Raw genomic sequence first — 23,875 nt, forward strand, 5'->3', positions numbered from 1 at the left:
GGCCGGGCCGGGGCTGCGCCGGTGCCTCCCGCGGGGCCCGGCGGTGGCGGGGGGACCGGGGGCGCGTCGCTGCTCCATGTCGGTCCCGTCCTGCGGGAAATATGATCAGCGCCCCTGACGTGGTGGCCTTCACCAGGGAGGAGGAGCTGGAGGATGATCTGTACCGCGAGCCGCCCCTGCCTGAGGAGTACTCGGTGCCTCTGTTCCCCTTCGCCGGCCAGGGCGCCAACCCCTGGGCCAAGGTCGCCGGCTCCAAGTTCACCCGGGACTTCATCCTCATCTCCGAGTTCTCGGAGCAAGTGGGGCCCCAGCCCCTCCTGACCATCCCCGATGACGCCAAAGTGTCGGGCACCTTCGATCTCAATTACTTTTCCCTGCGGATCATGTCTGTGGATTACCAGGCATCCTTTGTGGGACACCCTCCCGGCTCTGCCTACCCGAAGCTGAACTTCGTGGAGGATTCCAAGGTGGTCCTGGGGGACTCCAAGGAAGGGGCCTTTGCCTACGTGCACCACTTGACCCTGTATGACCTGGAAGCCAGGGGCTTTGTGAGGCCCTTCTGCATGGCCTATATTTCTGCTGACGAGCACAAAATCATGCAGCAGTTTCAGGAACTTTCCACCGAGTTCTCCAAAGCTTCCGAATGCCTGAAGACGGGGAACCGGAAAGCTTTTGCCAACGAGCTGGAAAAGAAACTGAAAGATCTTGACTACACCAGGACCGTCCTGCACAACGAGACTGAGCAACAGAAGAAAGCCAACGACAAGGGGTACTACACAACCCAGGCCATTGAGAAGGCCAACGAGCTGGCCAGTGTGGAAAAGTCAATCATAGAGCACCAAGACCTGCTGAGGCAAATCCGGTCGTATCCCTACAGGAAGCTGAAGGACTCTGAATTCCACCCTTACGAGCCAGAGTGTGCCCTGGACCGGGCTGACGTGGGCAGCCATGATCAGGACCCGACTGCCTCCGACCCCGCTGAGCCCGGTGAAACTCACCTTTACACCCATGTGCCATCCTACACCCCCAAACTCATCAAAGCCAAGTCTGCCAAGTGCTTTGACAAGAAGCTGAAGACACTGGAGGAACTCTGTGATGTTTATTTTTTCACCCAGACCCTCGACCAGTTGCACCATATCGAGAGGACTTTTCGAGGGGATGTTTGTTACCTCCTGACAGAGCAGATCAGCCGGGCTCTCCTGAAGCAACAGAGTGTCACCAACTTCCTCTTTGAGGATGTGTCTTTCCTGGATGAAAAACCTCCTGAAAAGCAGTACAGAGGCTGCCAGGGGCTTGGCCAAGATGCCATGGATGAAAAGTGTTCAGAAGAGTCCCTTGCTCCTAAAGTGGTCATCAGCCTGGGTTCCTACAAGTCCAGTGTGGAATGTGTGCCCATCAAGATGGAGCAGGAAATGGAGGACTCTGAAGAACCCAAGATGTCTGAGTCCGTGATGTCTGAGCACCAGGAGAACCTGGACTATCTGGATGCAGATATCAAAGGCAGCATCAGCAGCGGGGAGAGCATCGAGGTGCTGGGCACGGAGAAGTCGGCATCTGGGCTGACGAAATCAGAGAGCCAGGCCAGCCTGCCCGTCATGCCCAGCCCCCAGGTGGGCCGCAGCAAGGTGGGCAGCCGGCGCACGGTCAGCGAGGACAGCATCGAGGTGCTCAGCACGTGTCCCTCCGAGTCCCTCATCCCTGACGACTTCAAAGCCAGCTACCCAAGTGCCATTAACGAGGAGCCCTACGCGGATGACGGCGAGGGAGGCCTTCGCTTCACGCCCAGAGTGAACCCTGGCGTCCACGACGGCCAGGACGACATCTCAAAGCAGGAAAGCTTAGTGCAGGTGGATGCTGCCTGTTGTATCGGGAAGGAGAGTCCCAACTTCCTGGAGCCGCTGCCCGAGCTGGGGCAGAAGCCGTGCGAGGAGGACGGGGTGGTGCGGATCCCGCCGCAGCCGTACCGGCCGGCCGAGCAGGGGCTGCGCGGGGGCTTCCCCTCCCACGAGGGCCTCTCGGGGGGGCTCCTGCCCTACGAGCTCGACTCGCGCTACCTGACGGGCAGCAGGGAGGTGAGTAAGAGCAGCCTGGACGAGTGCTCGGACTCCACCAGCCACATCAGCAGCGCTGCCTCCACGTGCTCCGACAGGACCCCGTCCCCCGCCCACCCGGCCTGCGCGGCCGGGGACAGGCACAGGAAGAGGGCTGGGCAGAACGCGCTGCGCTTCATCCGCCAGTACCCCTTTGCCCACCCCGCCATCTACTCCCTGCTCAGCGGGAGGACCCTGGTGGTGCTGGGTGAGGACGAGGCCATGGTCAAGAGGCTGGTGACGGCGCTCTCCATCTTCGTGCCCAGCTGCGGCGCCTACGCCAAGCCCGTGAAGCACTGGGTCACCTCCGCTCTGCACTTGGTGGATTTCCAGAAGTGGAAGTTGATTGGACTCCAGAGGTAAATGCAAGGATCTGATTGCTTTAGTAGGGTTGAGGTGTGTTGTAAGAGCTTCACCTCAGAGGGCAATGGGTGTGCAGGGGAGGTCTCTTAATTACCAATGTAGCTGCCACGAATTTCTGCTGGTGGGATTTATTTTGGAAAAGGAGTAGGTTTATCCCTGTATCCAGCCTCGCTTGGAAGTCAATGTTTAAAACATCTGCTGGGCACTTGTTGCCTGCCTCAGGTGAGTTCCTTGGCCAGGAGGTTTTTGCCTGGCAAAGCAGAGAGCAAACACCTCGGTCCTGCTGGGTTCCTGGATGATCTGATACAAGTGTTCCTGCAGTCCCTTGTGTGCTCTGCTTTGCCATCTCCTACTGGGACTCTTCTCACGTTTGTAACTGGAATTTTAGGGTAAATGGTGCTGTGCTGGAGGAGAGGTTTTTTGCCTTCTGAAGCCTATTGAAGAAATGATGAGATCTGTAGGTCAGAATTTGAGTGCAGCACCTCAGGCTGTGCTGGTGAGGAAGAAAGGTCCCTGGAGCTGTGCAGGAGCAGTGTTGGGGTTGTAGGAAACCTCTCCTTAGAGTGAGAACTGTCCCAAAAACAAGTGCCCCTTCCCAACACCCAGTCCTGAACTGTGGCTTCACAGCTCATATTAGCAAAGAGTGTTTGCTCAGCTCAAGGGCCCTGCCCTTGTTGATGAAAAGGATTTTTTTGTGTTTTCCAGGATGTGTTCTGTGCTTTGGGTGCAGGTATGGCAGGGAATGGCCATTGCTGTCACCAGTGTGGAAGACATGAGTCAGAGTGGCAGACAGTGCTCAGAGCCAGGCTGGAACAGCTCCTGCAGGAGTGTTTGTAAACAGCAGGAAAATTAAAACACAGAAACCTGCTTGCTGAGCTGCAGAGTATTGTATTGCTGGGTGAAATTATCCAAAACTGTGAGTTTGCTCTTCGTTTTTATGCTTGTGAGGCAGGATGACAGCTCTGCCAACAGCTGCTCACAAGCTCTCTGTCTGTCAGTGAGGTTTTTAAAAACCCCAAGTGTTTACTCATTGCTCAATGTTTGTGGTTAGATGCCATTTTTATAAACAGAAATCTTTATTTAAGAACTGCCTGTAACATGTGTCAGTCATTTCAGCTCTCCTCCGTGGAATGTTAATTAAGTGTTCAGTTTAATGTGGGTGCTTTCCACAAACCATTTGTAGGACGGCATTGGGGAGGAATTTAGAGGCTGAACTATTTATTCCAGTAAGGATCCTGTGTCTCCTATGGCCAGGTGCTGCCTGGGCACTGGGGCAGCCCCTACACCAGTTGGGGCTCCCGGTTTGAGGCTGGGAGCTGTATCTCAGCCCAGCAGCTGTCAGCGCAAAGAATGGAGGAGCTGAAGGGTTTGTGTAGGCAGTAATTTGCATTTCAATAACATTAGGTTAAGCTTGGTGGGTAATTGTATCCTTGTGAGCTGTGGGTTTGCACCTGAGTGACAAATAGCCAGGCTCAGCCACAGAATGTTGTGGGTTAAGGATGGTTCTGTCTTTTAGGAAATTCAGAAGGTTCTGCTCCACTCAGGGCTTCAACCACCTCAGAACAGCTCCCTCTCAAAGTGATATGCAGGAAACGTGGAGCTCTTGGAATGGGGGGACTGCTTTGGGTTTCTGAGTCACACTGGGAGCCTCCCAGCTGCTGTTCACCAGACATGTCCTATGAGTCCCTCTGCTTGTCACTGAGGGAGGGAGCTGACCAGAAGTGTGGTGGTTTATGCTGCAGCATGCACAGTACAGATCAGGACATGTGGGGATCCAGGGAATCGAGGTTTCTTTAGGATCTGGGAGGCTGAAGAGCCAATTTGTCCCCCCTTAGGCTTTATTCACCCCCAGAGGTCTCGGTACAGGGCACGGACACACCCTGCTGCTTCATTCTGGCTCCTCTGCAGCCCTGACCTGTGTGTTGCTGTTGCAGGGCTGTGTCCCCTGCCGGGGTGAACGTGCTGCACGCCCTGAGCCGCTACAGCCGCTACCTGAGCATCCTGGACGCCGACAGCAAGACCCTGCGCTGCCCCCTCTACAAGGGCACCGTGGTGGCCAGGCTGGCCGACCACCGCACGCAGATCAAGCGTGGCAGCACCTACTACATGCACGTCCAAAGCATCCTCACCCAGCTGTGTTCTAAAGCCTTCCTCTTCACCTTCTGCCATCATTTGCACCTTCCCATCAGCGAAAGGGAACCGGAGGAATCCGTTGTGAATCGCAGGATGAACTTCCTAAAGCTTCAACTGGGCCTTGCCAATGAAGATATCAAAATCGTGCAGTACTTGGCCGAGCTGCTGAAGCTGCACTACATTCAGGAACCGGGGCAGGGGGGGAACCCCCTGCTCAGATTTGACTATGTTCCCAGCTTTTTGTACAAAATCTAGCCTTGTGCAGGCCGTGTGCCCACGTGCTCGGAGTCTGACAGAGCTCATCTGTGCTTGACCTTGCCGCTGTCTGCAGCAGCTCTCACACACCGGGAAGGGGCCGAGGTGTTGGTGTCTCTGCTCCTCAGAAATCCGGGGCTGTGGGAGTGGATTTCTGGATTTCTGGGTGTTCCCTGTAGCCAAAAGTGTAGATGTTCCATCACATAAACCATCAGGCACTCTGTAGATGTTAGAAGGGGCACTGTTAAAGTGGATCACAGCAGCATCCCAGGGGGTTATGGCATGAGGGGAGGTGGGCTATCTGGGGGATCAATACTGACTGGTGTGCAGCCCCCATATAGCACAGTGTCCTGCATGCTTCTGCCAGAACCCTGAGCACTGTCAGTCCCTTCCATGGAGCCAGAGTTGTGACCAGAGGTGTAAAGGCCATGTGAAGTTTTGTATCCACTGATGTGACTCTCACGGGAGTGTAGCTCAGAGCCTCCTGGCAGGGTGGCAGCTCACAGGTCTGTGCACAGCCACAGTGAGTGGTGTCCCTTCCTGCACTGAGTTTCTGGGCACTTCCCAGGATAGGCTGTCCCTGCATGACTGGGAGCACAGTGGAGGCATAGATGCTTCTCTCCAGAAAGGGTTTCCCAGTGTCTCCCAGCTTGGTTAAAATCTGGAAGGTGGAAGCAGTCCCTAAGGCTGGTGAGCCCCGAGGCGCCGGCCACTGCGAATGTAGAGCACTGTGCCTTGTTCATTTGTCACATCCTATTTGCTGGGTGTGCAGGGAGCCTGGGCTTCCTCAGAGCGTGTGAGGTCGGGGGTGGCTCTTTAAAGGCAGAAGGGGACTGAAGGAGGGTGAGGGCCCTCTTTTTAGGTGCTTTTTGTGGTGGGAGAACAATGTGATTCGAGCCACGCTGTGAGACAGCAGGCTGTTACCACAGGCTGGTGAGGTACAAGTGCTCAGGAGAGATCGGGGATGAATGTACTGGATTCTATGTTTTATCCATAATAGTTTATTTTATTTTATTTTATTTTATTTTATTGGGGAGTTGGCGTTTGTGCTTTGTGATAAAACAGAGCTGGCATTGCTGCCTGCTGCTCCTGGCTGAGCCGTTGTCGTGTCCTGACTACCTCTCCCAGGGCTCCTGGGTGGGGCAGAACTGCAGCTCTCTGAGCCTGGGTACTGAGAACTTTTCATTTCAAAGCTTCTGTGCCATAAAGGAGGTGCCACCAACGTGGTGACACTCCCAGGTGGTTCCTGTCAGTGCCCAAAGCTTTGTGCCTGGGCACAGCGCTTCCCTCTGGAGTCTCATGGGTGATCCTGGGTCTGGGCTGCTCTGCCCAGTGCCACGTGGCAGCAGCAGCTCCCAAGGTACTTCTAAGTAAGAAAAGTCTTTCTAGGAAAGCTAATCTTGGTTTTAATTCTTTTTAATGCTGATTATGGGGCGAGAGCTGCTGAGATCATACAAGAGCTGATCTGTTCTTTAGTTTGTTGGGTTTTTTTTAAACTTCTGTTTATGGTGATAATGTAAGGCAGCTTTGGAGATGAATGTGATCTTCCTTCTGAGCTTGGGAGGTTTCTGTGTGCAGCCTGGAGGTTCTCCAGCGTGGCTTAGACCCCACTGAGACTTGCTGTGAGACCTGCACTCCTCCAAAACCATGTCTGGAGGCAGGGAGGTTCCTTGGGGAGGCTGTCAGTTTGCACCAGCATCAGTGCCTCAGGATCATGCCACCTTCTCCTCTCCCCTGGAAAGGGCTCTCTGGGGTATAAACCAACAGGGCAGAAAAGTTGTTTTTAAGGTTATTGCTGTTTGTGGTGGCTCAGCCAAGTTGGCCTCGTGGTTCTCTCCAGAGGGATTTCAGGGGTTGCTTGTGATGGTGTTTTGAGGTCGTGGTTGAAAGCAGTGAGGTGTGGCCTTTGCTGAAGGTGAGCTTCTCACCTTTATATTGTGTTCAAAGCCTTTTCCTGTCCTGCCTGTGCCCTCCTGTCTCATGTGAGCTGAGTCTGCTGGTGAAAGGCCTCTGTGTCCATCCAACTGGCTGCTTCCTGACGTGCCTCAAGGTGCCCCCTGATTGATTCATGCACACCCAAACTCCCACACTAAAGCTGAGGTGAGATTCCCTGGGGAAAGAGGCCTCTGGCTAGATGAGTAGTGCAGGTGACACCAGGCACATGAAAGCTCTCAGCAACCTGCTCTGCAGCAGTGCTCAAAACAGGAGCTTGTTTCCTGCTGGGAAACCACCTAGTGCTGTTTGAGTTTAAGGAGGGAGGGAGGGACAGACTTTTTTCCTGCTGACTCACATGTCTTCCTCCAGCACGGAGTGGGAGAGATGATTCGAGGTGGCTCATCTTAGTCACAGTGGTTTCGACCTGTTGTGTTCGACTGTGCTCGTAAATTGAAAAATAACTCACTTCTTGCTCCCTCTGTCCAACCTGTAGTATCTGATATTCAAGGATGTGTTGAGCAATACTTGCACTTCACCTATCTGACCTGCTTCACCTCTCTGCCACAAAGCAGCCCTGATTCGGGAGGATGCCCCAGGGGCTTGGCTGGAACATCACCCAATTCCCAACAGGAGCTCTGGGATCATCTGCAACTGGGAGCTGTGGAGAAACACGCCCTGGAGTGCTTGTCCTCCTCTCAGCAGTGTAACCTCTGAACTTGGACTGGAAAAGGGGGAGTTGACAAACGGGCTATGGCACCTCTGGGCATTTGGAGCCCTCTCTGTTTGTGGTGGCAGAAGCTGGGGGGATTCCGAGGGCAGCTGGTGTCTGGGAGCTGAGTTCCTCTTTCCTCTGTAATGTCTCTGTTCTTCTGCTGCTGTACAGTACAGATCCTTGTATTGGCACTTTAGGATTTTCCCCATCTCTGGTGTACCTCACCAGTTTCTGATATTCACAGACTAACAACAAGCCACAGCCTTTGCACTGATAGCTCCTGCCACGACGTGTGTGTCGTCATCTTGCCTGAGCCATCCTTCCACGAGGAGCAGGGGGGTTCCTGGCCGTGGCAGTGCCATCCTCAGCAGCCTTTCAGCTGCCAGAGCCAGCGGTGCCCTGCATGGCCGTGTCCCCTGATTCCGTGAGTGCTGCCAGCCCAGCATGTCCCCGCTCCCGCACGGCCCCACTGGCTCCCCCAGGCTGCCAGGGAGGGGAGGCGTTCACCTGACCGAGAATTCATCAGAGCAGAAGCCTCCCCCGGCCAGGAGGGAGGGCTCCCGTTTCCCACTCCTGCTTTTCCCAGCTGCCAGCCCCTGCTCTGCTCTCCACTAACCCCCCCCCCCCCCCCCGCTTCCAGCTCCAACCCCAGGAGGCTCAGCCATAGCTGTAGGTGATCTTAACCCTACAAAGGTTTCATTTCTCAGAGAACAGTGCTCAGATTTCCTTTCATCTGATAGCAATCACTTCTGAGCAGCTCCACAGCTGCCTTGCCTCGGCAGGGAAGAGCTGCCTATACTCTAGCAATATTCACCGTGGTGGGAGGGTGGGAGAGGCACTCCAGGGGTGGGAGCTGATGGCCCTGTGCCCCCAGGCCAGTTCTTTGGGTTTGATTGAGCATGAGGGTCCTGAGCCTCTGGTCTGGTGGTGGGGGCCAGCCCACGCTGCAGATTCTAGGAGCTGGGCAGGACCTGGGGCTTGCAGCAGCACAGTAACAGGGTCTGAGGGAATTCAGGGAGCTGCCCAGGCTGCAGGAGAACACCTGCCCCAGAGCACAATGTCAGAGCACCAAACTGCACCCCGATGTTGGAGGGGTCACAAACCCCCACCCGCTGCTCCCTGGGACGGATTTAACTGGAAGGCAGAAGCAGGGTACCCGGTCCTGCCGGCAGCACGGCTGCTGGCACGGGGATGGGGCTGGGCTTGGAGCTGCCTCTGAAGGCTGCCAGGAGGCTGTGATGAATTCTCATCTTATTTTAAAAGCACTGTATCCTATTCCTGCATGTTGAGTTCCGTGTGTGTGCCTGTGCGTGCAGAATGCTTGCGTCAGTAGTTAGGGCGAGTGTGACCGGGAGAAACCCAAGAAGCATGTCTTAGTGTCGTGCTGTAAGTGTTACTGCACAAGAGTTTAACAGATGTTAACACCAAATGACTAGTCTGAGAAATGTACTTTTAAAAAAAAAATATTTATTTGGGTTCAGATATTTTTGAAATACAAAAAAAAAAAAAAAAAAAAAAAATTGGTCGTATTTTTTAAAGCTTATAATTCTTGTCATACGTTGTGGTTCAATTCTTAATTTTACCGTGCTTATTAAAAATGGTTCAACCTAAGCTTTGTGCCAAGGGGTCTGAGAAAATACTGGAGGATCTGCTTAGGATGGGATGGTGATCCCAGGAGGGATGTTCAGGACAAGGCTTGGCCTTGTCGTAGCCTGTGGAGGTGGCAAGGCACATAGGACGAAGGGGAATCCTCGAGGCTGAAACCAGGGGTACTTCTAGTGGCTGTGAGGTTTTCTGTGCAGCTGGAGCCCCTGTCCCTCACACTGCCATGGGCAGAGTGTCCAGGGAATGTGGACAGACCAGCCTACATCTCATCTGCTGCTCCACAGCCAGCAGGAGCTGGATGGCACCTGGCCATGAGGTGAGTGAGGGTGACACAGTGGTGAAGGGCTGGTGTCCCCACAAGGGTTGTACTCATGGGGTCCCTGTGCCCCACATGGGAGGGGAAAGGGGAGTAAGAGCCAAAGGAGGAGCTGCTGCTGCAGTTCCACAGGGAAGTGCTGGGAGAAGGCACTGGCGTGTTGGTGTCAGGCTGGGGATTGTGGGTGTGCCATGATCCTGGGTACTCCTGTGGCTCCGGGAGCGGGCATGGTTGTGTCCCCTTACAGGACAGGCAGCCCCGGGAGCGGGAACGTGGCTGCGAAGGCTTCTACCTCTTCCTTCAGTGCCTTCAGCTCCCCACGGTATTTCGGGTCCTCCAATTTGTCCTTGAATTCCTTCAGCGTGGCCTTGGGGCTCATGTCCTTCTGCACACGCAGAGCCAGCTCAATCCCTGCCAGGATGGAGATGTCTTGGTCAGCCCTTGCAGCTGCTGCAGCCCACGGCTCTCCCAACCCTGCTGCTGCCTGGGACACAGCCCTGCTCCCTCCCTTCTTCCCATCTCAGGGACTTGCTGCCCAGGGACACAGCTTGGAACTCCTGAGGACAACTGGGAGAGAACTGCGAGAGGGACAGGCTTTCAGCCCACTGCCTGCAGTGGGGGAAGAGTTTGGCTGGTCCCAGCTGTGGCAGATGCCCTCTCCCACATGCAGATGTGGAGGTAGGATGGTTATTCCTCATTGGTGCTGTGCTCCCTTGCCAGCTGGTGCCTCCTCACCTGGGGGAGCTGCCGTGTTTGAGGCTGGTGCTGGAGCTGAGGCTCCCCACACCCCCAGCTCACCTTTGTGGATGTACTGGGCCACCTTGCGGAAATCGTCCTGCCGGAAGCTGCGCGAGGTCAGAGCCGGCGTGCCGATGCGGAGGCCGCTGGGCCGCAGGGCGCTGACATCACCTGCAGCACAACGAGGCACCCGTGACCAAACATGGCACCGAAACCACCACCCATGGGATTCCAGCCTGGCTCCTGGGGCGGCCCAGGAGCTGGCAGAGCTTGTGGGATCCCTCACCAGGGCACGTGTTCTTGTTGCAGGCGATGGAGCAGAGCTCCAGCACCCGCTCGGCCCGGCCGCCATCCGTGCCTTTGCTGCGCAGGTCCACCAGGATCAGGTGATTGTCAGAGCCCCCTGCAAAGAGAGGGCTTTGGTGGGACTGGGGAAATCCAATCCAATTCCTGCTCCAGCAGGAAACTTCAGCAAGAGAAGACTTGAGATCTAACAAGGGGTGAGGAATTGTGCCAACAGAGCCCTGCCCACGGTGTCCTTGAAGAGCTGCCCTGGTCAGAGCCCAGGGTCAGCCCCATCCCACTGCTGAAGACGTGTCCTAACCTGTGACGATGTCGTAGCCCATCTCCATCAGTGCTGATGAGAGTGCCTTGCAGTTGGCCACCACCTGCTGCTGGTAAGCCTTGAACTCGGGTGTCATGGCCTGATGCAGTGCCACAGCAATCCCTGTGGATAGAGGCAGGCCAGGGTCAGATTTGGGGAGCTCCCACCACCAATGGCACTGCCAGCAGAAGCCATACTGGAGCTGAACGAACAAATGGACTGATCCTTCCTTTGCCCTAACCAGGCTGGTGGTATTGTTGTGAGCCAAAACACAGGACAGGACAGGCTTGGTCACTCCTTGGGCAATGCTTGATCAACCAGCTGCCTTTTGCCAGTGTCGCTAGGCTGTGAGCCCTGTAGGGCAGCTGGAGCGTCCCGTGCTGCTGCTGGGGGTCAGAGCCCTGCCAGGACACCTTTGCCAGCTCCCTCTGCTATGCTGGAGCTGGCAGCCAGCCTGGCTGCATACCTGCAATGGCATGGTTGTGTGGGCCTCCCTGCAGCCCCGGGAACACCGCCTGGTTGATGAGGCTCTCCAGGTTGTAGAGGGTCTCCTTGCCTGTCTTGGGGTCCACGCTGCGGGTGCCTGTGAGACAGAGAGGACATGGTCACAAGGCAGCACAGCCACCCCTTCTCCCAGCTGCTTTCACCCCCTGGCTGCTCATAGCAGGCACAGTGGTTGTTCCTCTTCAAATCTGAGCCAGGGTTAGCCCAGGAAAGCTCCCTAGACACTCCCAGGATCTTTCTGCCCTCCCTCCTTCCCAGTGAGAGCAGGAAGGAGCGTTAACTCGCAGGGTTTCTCCCGGCACCCCGGGCACGTTGGGCACCTTTGCGGTAGAAGATAATGCCGGCCCTGCAGCCCCGCAGGGTCTTGTGGGTGGTGGTGGAGACGATGTCGCAGTGCTCGAAGGGCGAGGGCACCACACCAGCGGCCACCAGCCCACTGATATGGGCCATGTCAGCCATGAGGAAGGCCCCGTTGTCATCGGCGATCTTCCGCATGCGGGCGTAGTCCAGGTTCCGTGAGTAGCAGCTGACACCTGCGGGGACGGGCAGTGAGGAGGGGACAGGAGCAGATGTGCAGAACCCTAGGGCAGCCCCAGGAGCAGGCCTGCAGTGCAGACAGCCCAGCAGGCTGTACACAAGCTCCTTCTGGAGTGGTTGTGTTGGAGGTTTCCTCCTGGCACTGCAGCATCCATGGGCTTACAAGGGTGCTGCTGGCTTCAGAGAGCCACCCCCACCCCAGCTGTGCCACCAAGGAGGTTGGTACAGGTGTGATCCTTACCTGCAATGATCAGCTTGGGGTGGAAAAGCCGGGCATTCTCCTCCAGCTTGTCATAGTCGATGTAACCAGTCTTGGGGTTGACCTGAGAGAGGAAGAGGAGGGTTAGGCCACCTCGCTGTGGTGAAGATCAGCTATCCTGCAGAAGGAGGTGCTGGCAGCCTGATGGGGGTACTTTTAAGAGGCACCAATGCCTATGATAACTGCATCTTTGCTCTGGCTGGAGCAGCTCCCTACCTTGTAGGGCATGGACTCGAAGAAGACAGAGGTGGCAGAGATCTTCTTCTTGTCTGTCATGAAGCCGTGGGTGAGGTGGCCACCATCGGGCAGGTCCAGCCCCATGATCCTGCCGTGGGGCTCCACCAGGGCCGTGTACACCGCAAAGTTTGCGGGTGACCCTGCAGAGAGAGCACACCGGGCGGGTTATGAATGCTGGGGCACACAGGAGCCTGGGCAACTCTCTTGGCTCTCCTGAGCACCCCAATACCTGAGTAGGGCTGGACATTGACTCCCCACTTCTGGGGGTCGAGCCGGTAAGCCTGCAGGGCTCGCTTCTGGCACAGCCTCTCCAGCTCGTCCACAAACTCCGTCCCGCCGTAGTACCTGCAGTGCAGGACAGGGCAGGGCTAAAACCAAACTCAGTACTCAGAACGGGCCCTGTGACCAGGCTGGGGACAAACTGGGGTGATGCCCCCTTTGTGCAGCCACAGCAGACATGAGCCTGCTGAGACTGTCCCATGTGTGGCCAAGGACAGAGGCTGAGAAGGTCAGAGCCTGTCCTGGAAGAGCCTGGCTGCCAGCACAAGGACACTGCTTCCTTCTCTGAGGTGAGGCCTGGCAGGATGGGGGGTTCCTCTCCCACCCTGCCAGGGTTTGGGTTGGTGGGCCTTAGCCCCAGCCCCATACCTCTGTCCTGGGTAACCCTCAGAGTATTTGTTGTTCATGCAGGATCCCAGGGCCTCCAGGACTGCTCGGCTTGCAAAGTTCTCCGATGCAATTAACTCCAGCCCCAACCTCTGCCGCTGCTTCTCCTTCTTGATGATGCTGTGCACCTTTGGGAGAGGAAAGAAATGGCTTCAGCCATCTCTGCATGGAGATGTGGATGTTCCACCACAGGGACAGGGCTTGGAAAGGTGCTGGGGAACAGAGATGTGATCCCTTCTTGGTGCAGCTGATCCTGACCAGTCACAGAGGGCACAGAGGATGGATGGGTTCCAGCAGCTCAGCCTTGGACCCTGCCATGTCCTTGGCTTGACAAGGTCAGCATCCCCATGGCTGGCTGGGGGATGAATGAAGCAGCTGGGCAGGGGCCAGGAAGGGGCTCTCACCTCGGGGTCGTTGGTGTCCAGTGGCTCCATCACCATCTTGTTATGGGAGGCCCAGAGCTCGGTGGTGGGGAGGCCCTGTGCTGAGCTCGCCATGGTGCTGCTGCTGGGTCTGAGTCACCTGCCAGGGGAGCAGGGAGTCTGTGGGATGGCAGCAAGGCTGGGTGCCTCCACATCTCCCTATGTGCTGCCTGCTGCCATTCCATGTATTCCCTGAGAACAGCCATGGGCTGTTGGGTAAGGAAAACACACAACCCTCAGGCTTCCCCTGCTGATTGAAGATCAGTTTGTTAATTACTGTGCTTTGATAAGTCTGATTCTCTCCCATCACCACCCCTCCCTGAGCTCCCCCTGCCCAGCTTGGCAATTCAGCCTGATGCTGAATTTCAAGGGCAGTGACGTGCTCGTACCCACAGATCTCAATTTTAACACATGCTGTGATGCCCAGCATGTTTAAACCTCTTGGCTGCTTTCCCTTGGGCAAACCCCCAGCAGGTCAGAGTCCTGCCCCAAACCCTGACTGAAGCATCTTGTGGAGCTGAGAGTCCCTGAGAGGCAGCAGCTCTGCCTCTGCTGGGTTCCATGGCATGGGTGATGCCCAGGCCTGGCAGGCGCCCTCTGGCACAGCTGATGCCACTGCTGCTTTTGGGGAAGGAGTAACAGCCTAGCTGCTGCCTTTGCAGAAAACAATCCATCTTTTTACTCATTAACCCCGCAAGGAGGGAGAGGGTCCGTGAGCAGGTTATTAAGCAATCCCACACTGTTTCCATGTGCCAAGCTGCCAAAGTCCATTCATGCCAGCCTTGCTGGGCAGGGATGCTCAGCTATTTTCTGGCCCAAGCCCAGGCCTCACTGGCAGGGTGGGAATCCTAACGGAAAGAGAGGCTGGGCTGATGAAAAGGGCTGCGAGGGGAAATGCTCTGGCTCTGAGCAGGGTGCAGATGCTGCATGTGCCCCAGCCTAGGGTGCTGCAGCACTCACTGCAGAGAGGGACAGAGCTGCCATTCCCAGTCAGGATGAGACCCCCCCCAACACCTGGTACCGCACCTGGGGAACCCCATCCCCGGAGTTCTATCTCCACTTAGTTCTGCACCCCCTGTATCCCGACTCCATCACCTCCCACATCCGAGAGCCTGGTGACGCGCCCCTCTGCCCTGCCCCGCGTGGCGGGGACGGGTGCTGCCTGGCCGCTGTCCCCCGCAGCGGGATGCGGTGCCCCAGCCCTGCTCTCCCCACGCTGCACAGCCCCGATCGTGCCCCGGTCCCGGTCCCGGTCCCGGTCCTTACCCGATCCCGATTCCGCTACCGCGCGAAAGCCCGCGCACTACCATAGCCCGTTCAGGCTCCGCCACCTCCGCGCCGTGACCAATCAGCGCCTTGCTCCGCCCCGGGTCCGGCGGCGGGGAATACGCTCGGAAGGCGCCTGGACCAATCAGCGCCGCGCCCTGCCCCCTCCCCGCCTCCCATTGGCCCGCGCAGGGGCGGGGCTGGCAGCGCGGCCCGCACGTGGCGCCCGGGGCGCGGGTGACCTTGGCCCGGGCGGGGCGGGGGGCCCGCTGCTGTCACCCCTGTGCCGTCACCCCTGTGCCGTCACCCACAGCTCCAGCCCTGCCTGCCGTGCACCCCCAGGTGCTTCTCCGCCAGCCCTGTGATGTTCCCAGTGTCCCGCAACTTCCCCCATGAGCGGAAGGATGGGACACCCCAACACCGTGCACCGCGCTGGGACATTTCCAGGCACCCCCAGAACCCCCAGACAAGACCGTGTCTCCAGGACAGCGGGTGTGCCAGGCCCTGGCACAGGCCGGGCACACTGCTGTTGTGGGGAGAAGAGCTGGCTCTGTCCCCCTCGCGGCAGGGCACCCTGGTGCCCAGAGGGATTTCAGGGTGCTCAGGAGGGAGCAGCCGGGGGGATGAATGGTGCAGGCAGGAGAGTGGCCGTGTTTTCTTCATTCGTCAAACCCGAGTTAGTGGGTGGGCTCAGCCAACTGGCCCCAGGGAACCTGCACCCCCTGGCGCTTCAGGGGTTAAATCAACACACCATAAATTGAGGAAGAAGATTAGGGAATAAGTGATTCTTCTAAATTCCTTGTGATCCCAAGCCATGGGAAAATGGGGCGAGGCAGTGTGAGTCACCCTGGAGAGGAGCAGCACAAGGGGAGTCAGTCAAGAGGGTGAGACCACCCGCTGTGGGCAGAGCAGCCAAGGAACAGCGCGGTGAGTCCTGCCAGGATCTGCCAAGGCAAGTGCCAGGATGAACAGGAGAGAGATGGGAGAAGGGTGGGCTCACTAGAGGGTAGTGGTGGGTAAAGGGCCTATGGTTACACTCGGATATAGCTCAGGTGTTGTTCTGCACCTCCCTGGAAGGGGCTTGGTGAAGAAATAGTCTGTTAACATCATTGTTACCAGTCTAGATAGTTTTTGCTGTCATAATTTGTTATTGGTCATCCAAAGAGGATTGGTCACAGTGGGGGGTTCTGGGTTTCCATGGTTTTGCTGCTGGTCCATGCTGGATTGCTGCTGTGGGCTGGTGATGAAGGTGTTGTTCTGACACACTGACATCAACAGCAAAATTTTGGTTGGTTTCTCTGATTGAGGTGGTTTCTGTGAGGTGCAGCTGCACATGCTATGGAGAGGGACTTAATTACTAATTGTAAATTCATTTATCTAATCTGGCTTTTTGTACGCATTTTGTGCACAGTTGCTCACAAAGATTTTCACTTCTCTTGAGCAGCAGATAACAGCTCTGTTGTGATTCCAGGTCTTGGCTTGCTAGTGATGGACAGCATCTCTCCTTCCCCTTCCCCCTTCTCTGCCAGCTGCCCCACGGAGCAGCCTGACAACGCCACTGACCATGACTACTACTCCGGCCTGCAGAAGGCCATGCACATCCTCTCCATGGTGGTGTACAGCATCGCCTGTTTGCTGGGGGTGACAGGGAACGGCCTCGTCATTTGGATTGCTGGCTTCAAGATGAAGAAAACAGTGAATTCCATCTGGTTCCTCAACCTGGCCATAGCTGACTTCATCTTTACCTTTTTCCTGCCCCTCAGCATCGCCTACACTGCTCTGGGCTTCCACTGGCCGTTTGGGAAGCTGCTGTGCAAGCTGAACAGCACCATGGCCTTCCTCAACATGTTTGCCAGCGTCTTCCTCCTGACGGTGATCAGCATCGATCGCTGCGTTTCTGTGGCCTTCCCCGTCTGGTCTCACAACCGCAGGAGCCCGGAACTGGCGGCCAGGATCGCGCTGGGGACGTGGGTCCTGGCTGTCCTGCTCAGCTCCCCGTACCTCGTCTTTCGGGACACCGTGGTCAGTTCCAGGAACGTCACCAGCTGTTACAATAATTTCGCTCTGTCTGACGATTACACGTCGGAGGCAACGCGCAGGCTGTGGAGGATGCGGCACAAAGCGATGATCGTCACGCGGTTCTTATGCGGGTTCCTCATCCCCTTCATGGTGATTCTCATCTGCTACAGTGCCGTGGCTGTCAAGCTGAAAAGAAGGCAATTGGCCAACTCTGCAAAGCCCTACAGAATCATCATTGCTGTCACAGTCTCGTTTTTCCTCTGTTACTTCCCATATCACGTCTTCTCCTTGCTGGAAATATCCAACAACTCTTCCAGCCATGAGATGAAATTGGCCCTTTACATAGGTATCCCCTTGGTTTCCAGCCTTGCTTTCTTCAACAGCTGCATCAACCCCATCCTGTACGTCTTTGCGGGGCCGGATTTCAAGGAGAAGTTTCGCCAGTCCATCCTGTCCACCTTTGAAGGGGCCCTCAGTGAGGAGTCGGTCCTGGGCAGCCTGACCAGCCGGCGCAAGTCCAGGTCTGCTTCGGAAGTGGAGGTCCCGAGGGTCTGAGCAGGTGCTGATGTGGAAGGGGCCGTTCTTTCCTCTGCATTTTCCCTCATTTCAGAGCTCAAATCATGGGACTGGGGACTGCGAGGGGCTACCCACGGTAGCGAGGTGTGATTTCATGTTTTGGAGATGTCTCAAATACATTGTGATTTAACACACTATGGGGATGGAAGAGCTCTCTGGAGCTGCAGCAAGGTGGATCAAAGCAGCAGCATTTTACTCCTTGTGCCTTTTGACTCTTATGAATAGAACCTTTATAGAAAGAGGATTAAATGTATGGCTGTATGTATTTTTGTAAGGAATGGAATAGTGACTAAGACACACTTTTCTCTCCTCAGACAGGACAAATCAGTGGTTGTGCTGCTGTTACTCAGATCTGATGTATTTCTGAACAATGCTAATCTCTGTTTGTGTTTGACATGCTCCCAGCCCTTAAATAGCAGAGATCTGATATTTTGTGCTGTTGGTGAATGAATACTGACGCCCAATAAACTTGTGTAAAATATAGCCATCCTGGTGTGTTGCCTGTGGGATAAACACTTGATCCAACCTGACCGAACAGGTTCATCTTTGGTAACAGAACAAGCAGATAAAAAGATTAAATATCTAGAATTTGGAAACAAACCACTGGTATTAGCAGCACCTCTATGAGTGAGGCTGACAGGACATGACCTGGGTGTGAGGATTTGCCTGGGGCACATGGATCTGATTGCCAGACAATGGTTATGGTTTATTTGGGTTTCAGACCTTTGGGTACATTTGAAAACCAGTGACTGGGAGAAGAAAGAAGTGGCTGAGCTGAGTCTGGCCAAGCTTCATGTTTGCAAACTGTCCAGGGTGAAGAAGGTGGGGACTTTCTTACAGGCTTCATAAGCCTCTGGACCTCTTAGATTTTTGTGAGTAGAAAATGCTGGTCACGTAACAGGGACTGACAGCACTGAAGTGTTGTCATTCCCAGCCCATCCTCGGCAGCTGAGCGAGCAGAGACTGTATCACACCTCCCTCTCCTGCCCTACCCAATTTACCTGTAGATTAGTCCAACCTACCAATTGTCCTGTTCATCCTGTCAGAAACCTGCCTTGGATTCTCCCTGCTCCAGTGGCTGGAAAATCTCTGACTCCCAGCCGGACTGTAGGAATTTACATGTACCTCACTATTCTGCATGGATGATGTTTCGAATGAGAGCTGTCACTTGAACATGTTGGGGATTAATTATGGGTCTGCTGGGCCATGCAGTATTGATGAAGGTTGTGATCCTGAAGGCACACATGCACATTCATGCCCAAACCCACTGAGAATGGGGAATGTAACATGACTGTCATACACCCAGCTTAAGTGAACAGAGAGGTTTAACCTTTGTCACAAATTGCTGCCTGTCATGCAGATAAAACTGCAATGTTTGCCATGCAGCACGTAACTCTGGGGCTATTTACTTGCTCCTGATGGTAACCACAGCATCGATTGCCATGTCAAGGTTTTGCAGACCCAGGTTTGCTCTTTCTGGTTTTCTTTATCTGTTTGCAGAGTCCACATAATACCTTGTGACAAGAGTCTCTGTGAGTGTTGGACCAAGGCCTTGGACTCCTGGCTTGCCTCTCTCCTCAACCTTGGCAGCCTTGAAGGTCAGGATTTAAAGTGGATTTACTTGGTTTGTGGTAGGAAAGAAAGCAGAAAGTTTTCTGGATCATTTGGAGATCCAAGGTAGGTACAGATTCCCCATGGGACAACATGATTTAAGTGAAGCAGTGTCTGGGTGATCTAAGGAATTACTATGGAAAAGCCATAGGTAACGGAGCAGGAATGAGCTTGGGATAGAGATGGATTTGTCATCCTGGGTCTGATCCCTGTCCTTTGTGCAATGGGAAACCATGCTGACAGCAAGACAGGCCAGGCTGCCAAGGGACTGCTTCCAAGATAAATCTCCCGTTGTATCGAGTTCCCTTATGTTCAGACTATCTCATTATCACAGGGATAATTGTCAGTCTCTCATTCCCAACTAGGAGGCAGTTCATTCTCTCTGATATTTCCATTTGCCATATGCTTATCTAGAAAAGCTTGAATGAAAAAAGGGGGAAATACTTTCCAGCAGGCAATCAGAGGAGGCTGAATGGCTGCTTTGGCAGCTGTAGCCCCTCTGACGCAGCTCTGCTGTCAAGGCTCTTTCAGATGCCATGGGAGGAGTGGAACAGCCTGAACCCCCCAGTATTTACAGTCATTGAGAAAGGCGCTGAACCCGCTGCCCTGCTGGGGTGAGGCCTCATTGGTCCTGCAGAGGGGCTGATCCGACAGCCCTGCCCCTACAAACAGCAGGCTGGGATGGGCAGAGCCACTGGGGTGTTCGGGGTGCAGGCACTGAGGTGTTTGTGGTCCAGGCATGGGGAGCCTTAGTTGAGAGAACAAACAAGTTTTTAGTGAGCATTTAAGTCAGGGATCTCACCACGAGCAGCTGTTGCTGCCTTGCCTTGGAGGAGAGACTATTGCAGCTGACTCTGGAGCCAGGAGAAGCTGCAGAGATGTCAGGGAGGAAACTGGCCAAGGAGGATGTGGCAAGTAGTAACAAAAGAGGAGAAAGTATTTTCTCCCTGGGACCTGGATGAGATCAGGGAGATAAAAATTGGGCTCAGAATAGTTATGAGGAAAGAGGAAGGAGTGGGAGCTAAGACAGCCTTGAGTACTATCAGCAGGATAGTGAACGCAAATGAATGGGAGGGACACTGCAGCAGGTGAGGAAATTCTCATTAAGAACAGCTTAATGAGACAATAAAAGCCTCTGGGAAGCCTTACAGTTCCCACGCCTCTCCTCTGGTGAGACTTTCCTGGTGAGTAAAATTTTTAAGTGTTATAATCTTGAACTTGGGGGATTGACTTGCTTGATAAGGTCAAAGGTAGTGCACAGAGGTTTGAGAGCAGAACCTCTTCCAGAGCTTGCTGAAATCAGGCAGAAAATAATACAGTGAATTAGAGGAGAGGTTCTGGTAGAAAGCTTCTCTGTGAAGGAGATGTTGGTAATAGTGTCAGTAAGTGGGGTAGGCTGAAGAGTCCTGAGTAAGGCTCAGCCCTTTTTTTGGTATAGCAGCAGGGTGAGGGTCCCATTTCCAGTATGAGCATTAATCTGCTCTTGCTGGTCCTGGTCAGAACCAAACTGGGGAGCACACATGATACTCTTTGCTAGCTGCACTTCGCTGCTTCCCTACACCTCTTCCAGTTCCTTTTCAGCATATGGGCCAAAGCTGCTACCAAATCTTTCTTTGCACCTCACAGTTGAGCATGCAAAGCATAGGACTTGCTCTCATACACTGAATTCTGCTTTAATCTGCAAAGTTGCTCTGCAGTGACCAAGTCAAGCCCTTGCTGTGTTCACCAAATGCCTGCACAGGGCACGATGCCTGTGTGCTCTTTGGACAGGAGCTGCAGCTTAGTGAGGCAAATGGCAAATCCTGCTGGGACCCAGTCGGTAGGACAAAGGAACAGAGCACTAATTAGTGTTTGTCATGGACTGTGCAGCTGTTCAAATTCCCTAAAATGACATGATTTCACTGTGCAGTCCAACCAATTTTGCCTAAAGGCCAATCAAAGGGCAAACCACACCTGTAAACACCAGGTGATGGGCATGACCAGGATTTCACACAGATTTTGCAGGACAGAGCTGCCCACGCACAGTAAAGCAGAGAGAACCAAACAAGAGGCACCACTGCTGGCTTTGTGTTTGTCCAAACCCTCACCCTGATATCCAGCTCGAGCCGTCTGTCTGTGAAGGACCTGTCACGCTCCAGGTATTGCTACAACTTCGTCCCCTTGTTGGAGGCTGGGTGGAGATAACCCTGTGTCTGTGCTGGGGCTGATGTGGCAGATCTGTTAAACATTACAGATTGATCCAGAATGGAAAGCGCAGACAGAAACAGGAAAAAACCCTGAAGGGAGCCTTCAGTCAGAGCTTTGTGACTCAGGGGTAACAAGAGTGACAAATGAGTCTGTGCTTGTTTCCCACAGACAGCCAAGCAGTAATATTTGATAAAGCAAGGAGTGCTGTCTACTGCCATAGCCTCTCACACAGAGAAGATGTGCTCCCTGCTCCAGGACCTTTATCAAAGCACTTTGCTTGCCAGGCATGGGGAATGCTATTTCCAGATCACTCCCAAGATATGATAAAATTACACCTCCTTCCATCAATTCCAAATGCATTTATAGTTGTTTTGAGCTCTGCCTCCCTAGCTGGGTAGTATCCAAGGCAGAATCTTCTGGAAATTGGACACAGTTGTCCCCCAGGCAATAAAGCTGAAGGCAGGGGAGCAGGGAGGTGATGGCTTTTGGTCTGTGCTCAGTGTGGAGGTGTCTGTGTGCTGCAGAACCTCCCTGCGGGCTCACAGGGGCTGTGTAGGGTAGAGGATGTTTTTGGGATGCCTTTATTAGTGGGGAGAGACCAAACCCATCCACAGGGCTCTCTCAGGATGAAATCAGTGCTCCTCTGGTGCACCATGTCTGATAGTTCTCACTGCCAGCTGGTTTGGTAGGTGAGCTTTAATATCCACTTTCTTTTTTTTTTTAACAGAAACAACTCCAAACAAACAAACAAAAGCCAACCTGATTGAGCAGTGATGGATGGAGCTCAAGAGCTGGGGTGACAGCAGCATTTATCTTCTCTCAGGTGATGGATGCAGGCTGTCATCCAGCCCAGTGCAGGATGAGCAGTGTCCTTCACCTTGGCTGGACTAGGTGTGGTGTGGGGGAGTTTTTTTTTTGCACATCTCTGCTTGCCAGGGTCGCGTCTGGATTAAGAACAACAAACCTCTGTGAGCCAGTGTGTTCACACCCAGCAAATTTTCAGAATTCCTTAGATGGCTGCTAATTGAATCATTATAAATGAAACAAAATCCATGTGCTCATCTTGGAGCAAGTGTTTGTTGAACTCTCAGCGTTTGAATAGAGTATTGTCAAATTAACAAATCCCTCTCCCCTGGGAGCTGAAATTTAAACTGATGCTCCTCTGATCAGGAAGACAGAGGTGGGAAAGAAATTGATCTTTTTTTCTCCTAGAAAACAAAGGCAGTAGCCTTATTAAAAAAAGGATCAGAAGACAGGATCACTTGGTTCCTGGTCCTGTGGTTTGCTTAAGCAATGTCAGGAATTTGGGGCAGCACAAATCAAACAGTCAGCAAATTCTGAGTGCCCTAGGGTATTGAAAAATGCTTCTGGGGAAGGCTGCTAATTGCATTCTGGGTCAGTACTTCACCATGTGTTGTTTCTGGTTGTTCTGCATTAAACTGCTGTGCCACACCAGCCTGTAGTGGGGTCCAGCCAGGGAGACTGATGCTAAGAGAAATCTCTGCTGCTCTGTGAAGAGGCCAACAAAAAGCTCACCCCCCTTCCTTTTTGTCCTGAAAACCCTGAAACACAAAAAGAACCTGCTTGGGTCAGTGATCCTGAATGGACTGTGTGGAGGCACCAGCCTGGAAGCAGAAAAACATGGACTGGGAATGATGGGGGTAGCAAGGGACAGGACTATTCCCTTACACCTCAGTGTAATTTGGGAGAGGATGTAGGAAAGGCATAGGATCACTGCAGCATCTAAGAGGCTTGATGGCCTCACTGCTCACATATTTCTAACAGATGTCCTGGCTTTGTGGGCCTGCAAGTGGAGTGCTCAACATCTGCTCCACAGCTCCACGTTAAATGGCTTCTTCTTCCCCAGCTCCAACTCTGCTGAAAAAAAACAATCAGAAAAAGAAACTACCAAGTCTTGGAATGCATGAAGCAAGAAACAAATGTGAAATCTGGAGACACATTGGCCTGTGAATATTTAAAGTGGAAAACACAGCTTGTAGTGGCAGAAACACAGTTTCAGACTATGAATTTAATATTGTCCCTTTGCAGTCGTGTTTGGTGAGCTTGCCTGTGGCTTTTCCTCCTCTTTTATGTTAAGGCCAGCGTGGGCAGAAATATCTGCTGGCATGATCAGCCTCGCTCCAATGCACCCTGCAGTCCAGGAATAAGCAAATTTAATTGCTTTTTGTGAGAAAAGCTGCAGTGGAAAGTACCTTTGTAGCTTTACGCTCAATGCTAAAATTCTGATCCACAAAACGCTGCTCAACTTGGGCGTACTGAGAAATGTAATTTAAAACAGGTTCTAACTGCGCAGTCTGGGGAAAAAACATGGTGTTTGGGTTTTGTATTTAAAGGAGGGATGTGTGTCTGTGTGGGATGACTGTAACTTCCTCAAAGCAGTTTGTCATGTGTATCTTGGGATAAAGCTTTTTTGTTTTGTTTTTTTCTTTTTAAACAGAGTGACTGAAATAAGAGCCTCATTTCAGATGTCAAAAGAACCTTTGTGCAGTTCAACTGATGCATGTGGCAAGGAGAGTCTGAAAGGACTCTGGATAAATCATGTGTGCTTTTGACAAGGAACTGAGAGACCACTGATAGTTTCTGTTCTTAATTTACTTTGCAGAAATGCCTCTTTTTCCATAAACACTGCTGATGGCAAAGGCCAGATGGTAGCTTGGTGTCCAGCAGGGATGGAGCTGCCCTTCCATCCCTCTCTGGTGGGGATGCAGATGTGGGATCTCCAAAATTATGGCACCCTGTGGACATCATTGCATTATTCCACACGGATTTTGCACCAGAGGTTATTTTTGATGGGGGGGCAGCTGAATTGTGGTGTTGGG

General features: G+C 53.7%; 3 protein-coding genes and 1 long non-coding RNA gene across 8 annotated transcripts; 3 read left to right on the plus strand and 1 right to left on the minus strand.

The window, feature by feature from the left end:
• Positions 1 to 13: 13 nt before the first annotated feature.
• SMCR8 (SMCR8-C9orf72 complex subunit) lies at positions 14 to 9,099 on the plus strand. 2 transcript variants are annotated; one of them, XR_009488601.1, is made up of 3 exons: positions 14 to 2,449; positions 4,388 to 6,201; positions 6,789 to 9,099. XR_009488601.1 is itself a non-coding variant. In XM_059861366.1 (2 exons), exons 1-2 carry the CDS (start codon positions 102 to 104, stop codon positions 4,839 to 4,841), a joined length of 2,802 nt encoding a protein of 933 aa, XP_059717349.1. In that variant the 5' UTR covers positions 14 to 101; the 3' UTR covers positions 4,842 to 9,099. The 2 variants fall into 2 exon arrangements, 1 of the variants encoding a protein (XP_059717349.1); XM_059861366.1 differs by having other exon boundaries at positions 4,388 to 9,099.
• Positions 6,093 to 17,720, plus strand: LOC132335151 (chemerin-like receptor 1). 2 transcript variants are annotated; one of them, XM_059861370.1, is made up of 2 exons: positions 6,093 to 6,201; positions 16,114 to 17,720. In XM_059861370.1, the coding sequence occupies exons 1-2, from the start codon at positions 6,141 to 6,143 to the stop codon at positions 17,214 to 17,216; spliced, it is 1,164 nt and encodes a 387-aa protein (XP_059717353.1). In that variant the 5' UTR covers positions 6,093 to 6,140; the 3' UTR covers positions 17,217 to 17,720. The 2 variants fall into 2 exon arrangements, with proteins under 2 accessions (XP_059717353.1, XP_059717355.1); XM_059861372.1 differs by lacking the exon at positions 6,093 to 6,201 and adding an exon at positions 13,078 to 13,289.
• Positions 9,197 to 14,739, minus strand: SHMT1 (serine hydroxymethyltransferase 1). The gene is made up of 12 exons (XM_059861367.1): positions 14,643 to 14,739; positions 13,359 to 13,476; positions 12,937 to 13,082; positions 12,518 to 12,633; positions 12,268 to 12,428; positions 12,034 to 12,115; positions 11,576 to 11,788; positions 11,218 to 11,334; positions 10,752 to 10,874; positions 10,434 to 10,550; positions 10,208 to 10,318; positions 9,197 to 9,820 (listed from the first exon to the last, which is right to left on the minus strand). Exons 2-12 carry the CDS (start codon positions 13,449 to 13,451, stop codon positions 9,651 to 9,653), a joined length of 1,449 nt encoding a protein of 482 aa, XP_059717350.1. The 5' UTR covers positions 13,452 to 13,476; positions 14,643 to 14,739; the 3' UTR covers positions 9,197 to 9,650.
• A 1,772-nt stretch (positions 17,721 to 19,492) lies between the features above and the next one.
• Positions 19,493 to 23,615, plus strand: LOC132335159 (uncharacterized). Of its 3 annotated transcripts, XR_009488603.1 has the most exons (4): positions 19,499 to 20,032; positions 20,844 to 20,986; positions 21,763 to 21,858; positions 23,494 to 23,615. It is a non-coding gene; the product is annotated as an uncharacterized LOC132335159 (long non-coding RNA). The 3 variants fall into 3 exon arrangements; XR_009488604.1 differs by lacking the exon at positions 23,494 to 23,615 and having other exon boundaries at positions 19,493 to 20,032; positions 20,853 to 20,986; positions 21,763 to 23,460; XR_009488602.1 differs by lacking the exon at positions 23,494 to 23,615 and having other exon boundaries at positions 19,494 to 20,032; positions 21,763 to 23,460.
• Positions 23,616 to 23,875: the final 260 nt, after the last annotated feature.

The sequence above is a fragment of the Haemorhous mexicanus genome, chromosome 17 (genome assembly GCF_027477595.1).
Source record: "Haemorhous mexicanus isolate bHaeMex1 chromosome 17, bHaeMex1.pri, whole genome shotgun sequence".
In the NCBI taxonomy this organism is placed as follows: domain Eukaryota; kingdom Metazoa; phylum Chordata; class Aves; order Passeriformes; family Fringillidae; genus Haemorhous; species Haemorhous mexicanus.

Coding starts and splice junctions, on each gene's coding strand:
- SHMT1 (XM_059861367.1), bottom strand. CDS start 13,451: ATGGCGAGCTCAGCACAGGGCCTCCCCACCACCGAGCTCTGGGCCTCC. Junction 11,789..12,033: donor CCCCAAGCTGATCATTGCAG/GTAAGGATCACA, acceptor CCGTCCCCGCAG/GTGTCAGCTGCTACTCACGG. Junction 10,551..10,751: donor GGGCTACGACATCGTCACAG/GTTAGGACACGT, acceptor CTCTCTTTGCAG/GGGGCTCTGACAATCACCTG.
- LOC132335151 (XM_059861370.1), top strand. CDS start 6,141: ATGGGTGATCCTGGGTCTGGGCTGCTCTGCCCAGTGCCACGTGGCAGC. Junction 6,202..16,113: donor TGGCAGCAGCAGCTCCCAAG/GTACTTCTAAGT, acceptor TTGTGATTCCAG/GTCTTGGCTTGCTAGTGATG.
- SMCR8 (XM_059861366.1), top strand. CDS start 102: ATGATCAGCGCCCCTGACGTGGTGGCCTTCACCAGGGAGGAGGAGCTG. Junction 2,450..4,387: donor AAGTTGATTGGACTCCAGAG/GTAAATGCAAGG, acceptor TTGCTGTTGCAG/GGCTGTGTCCCCTGCCGGGG.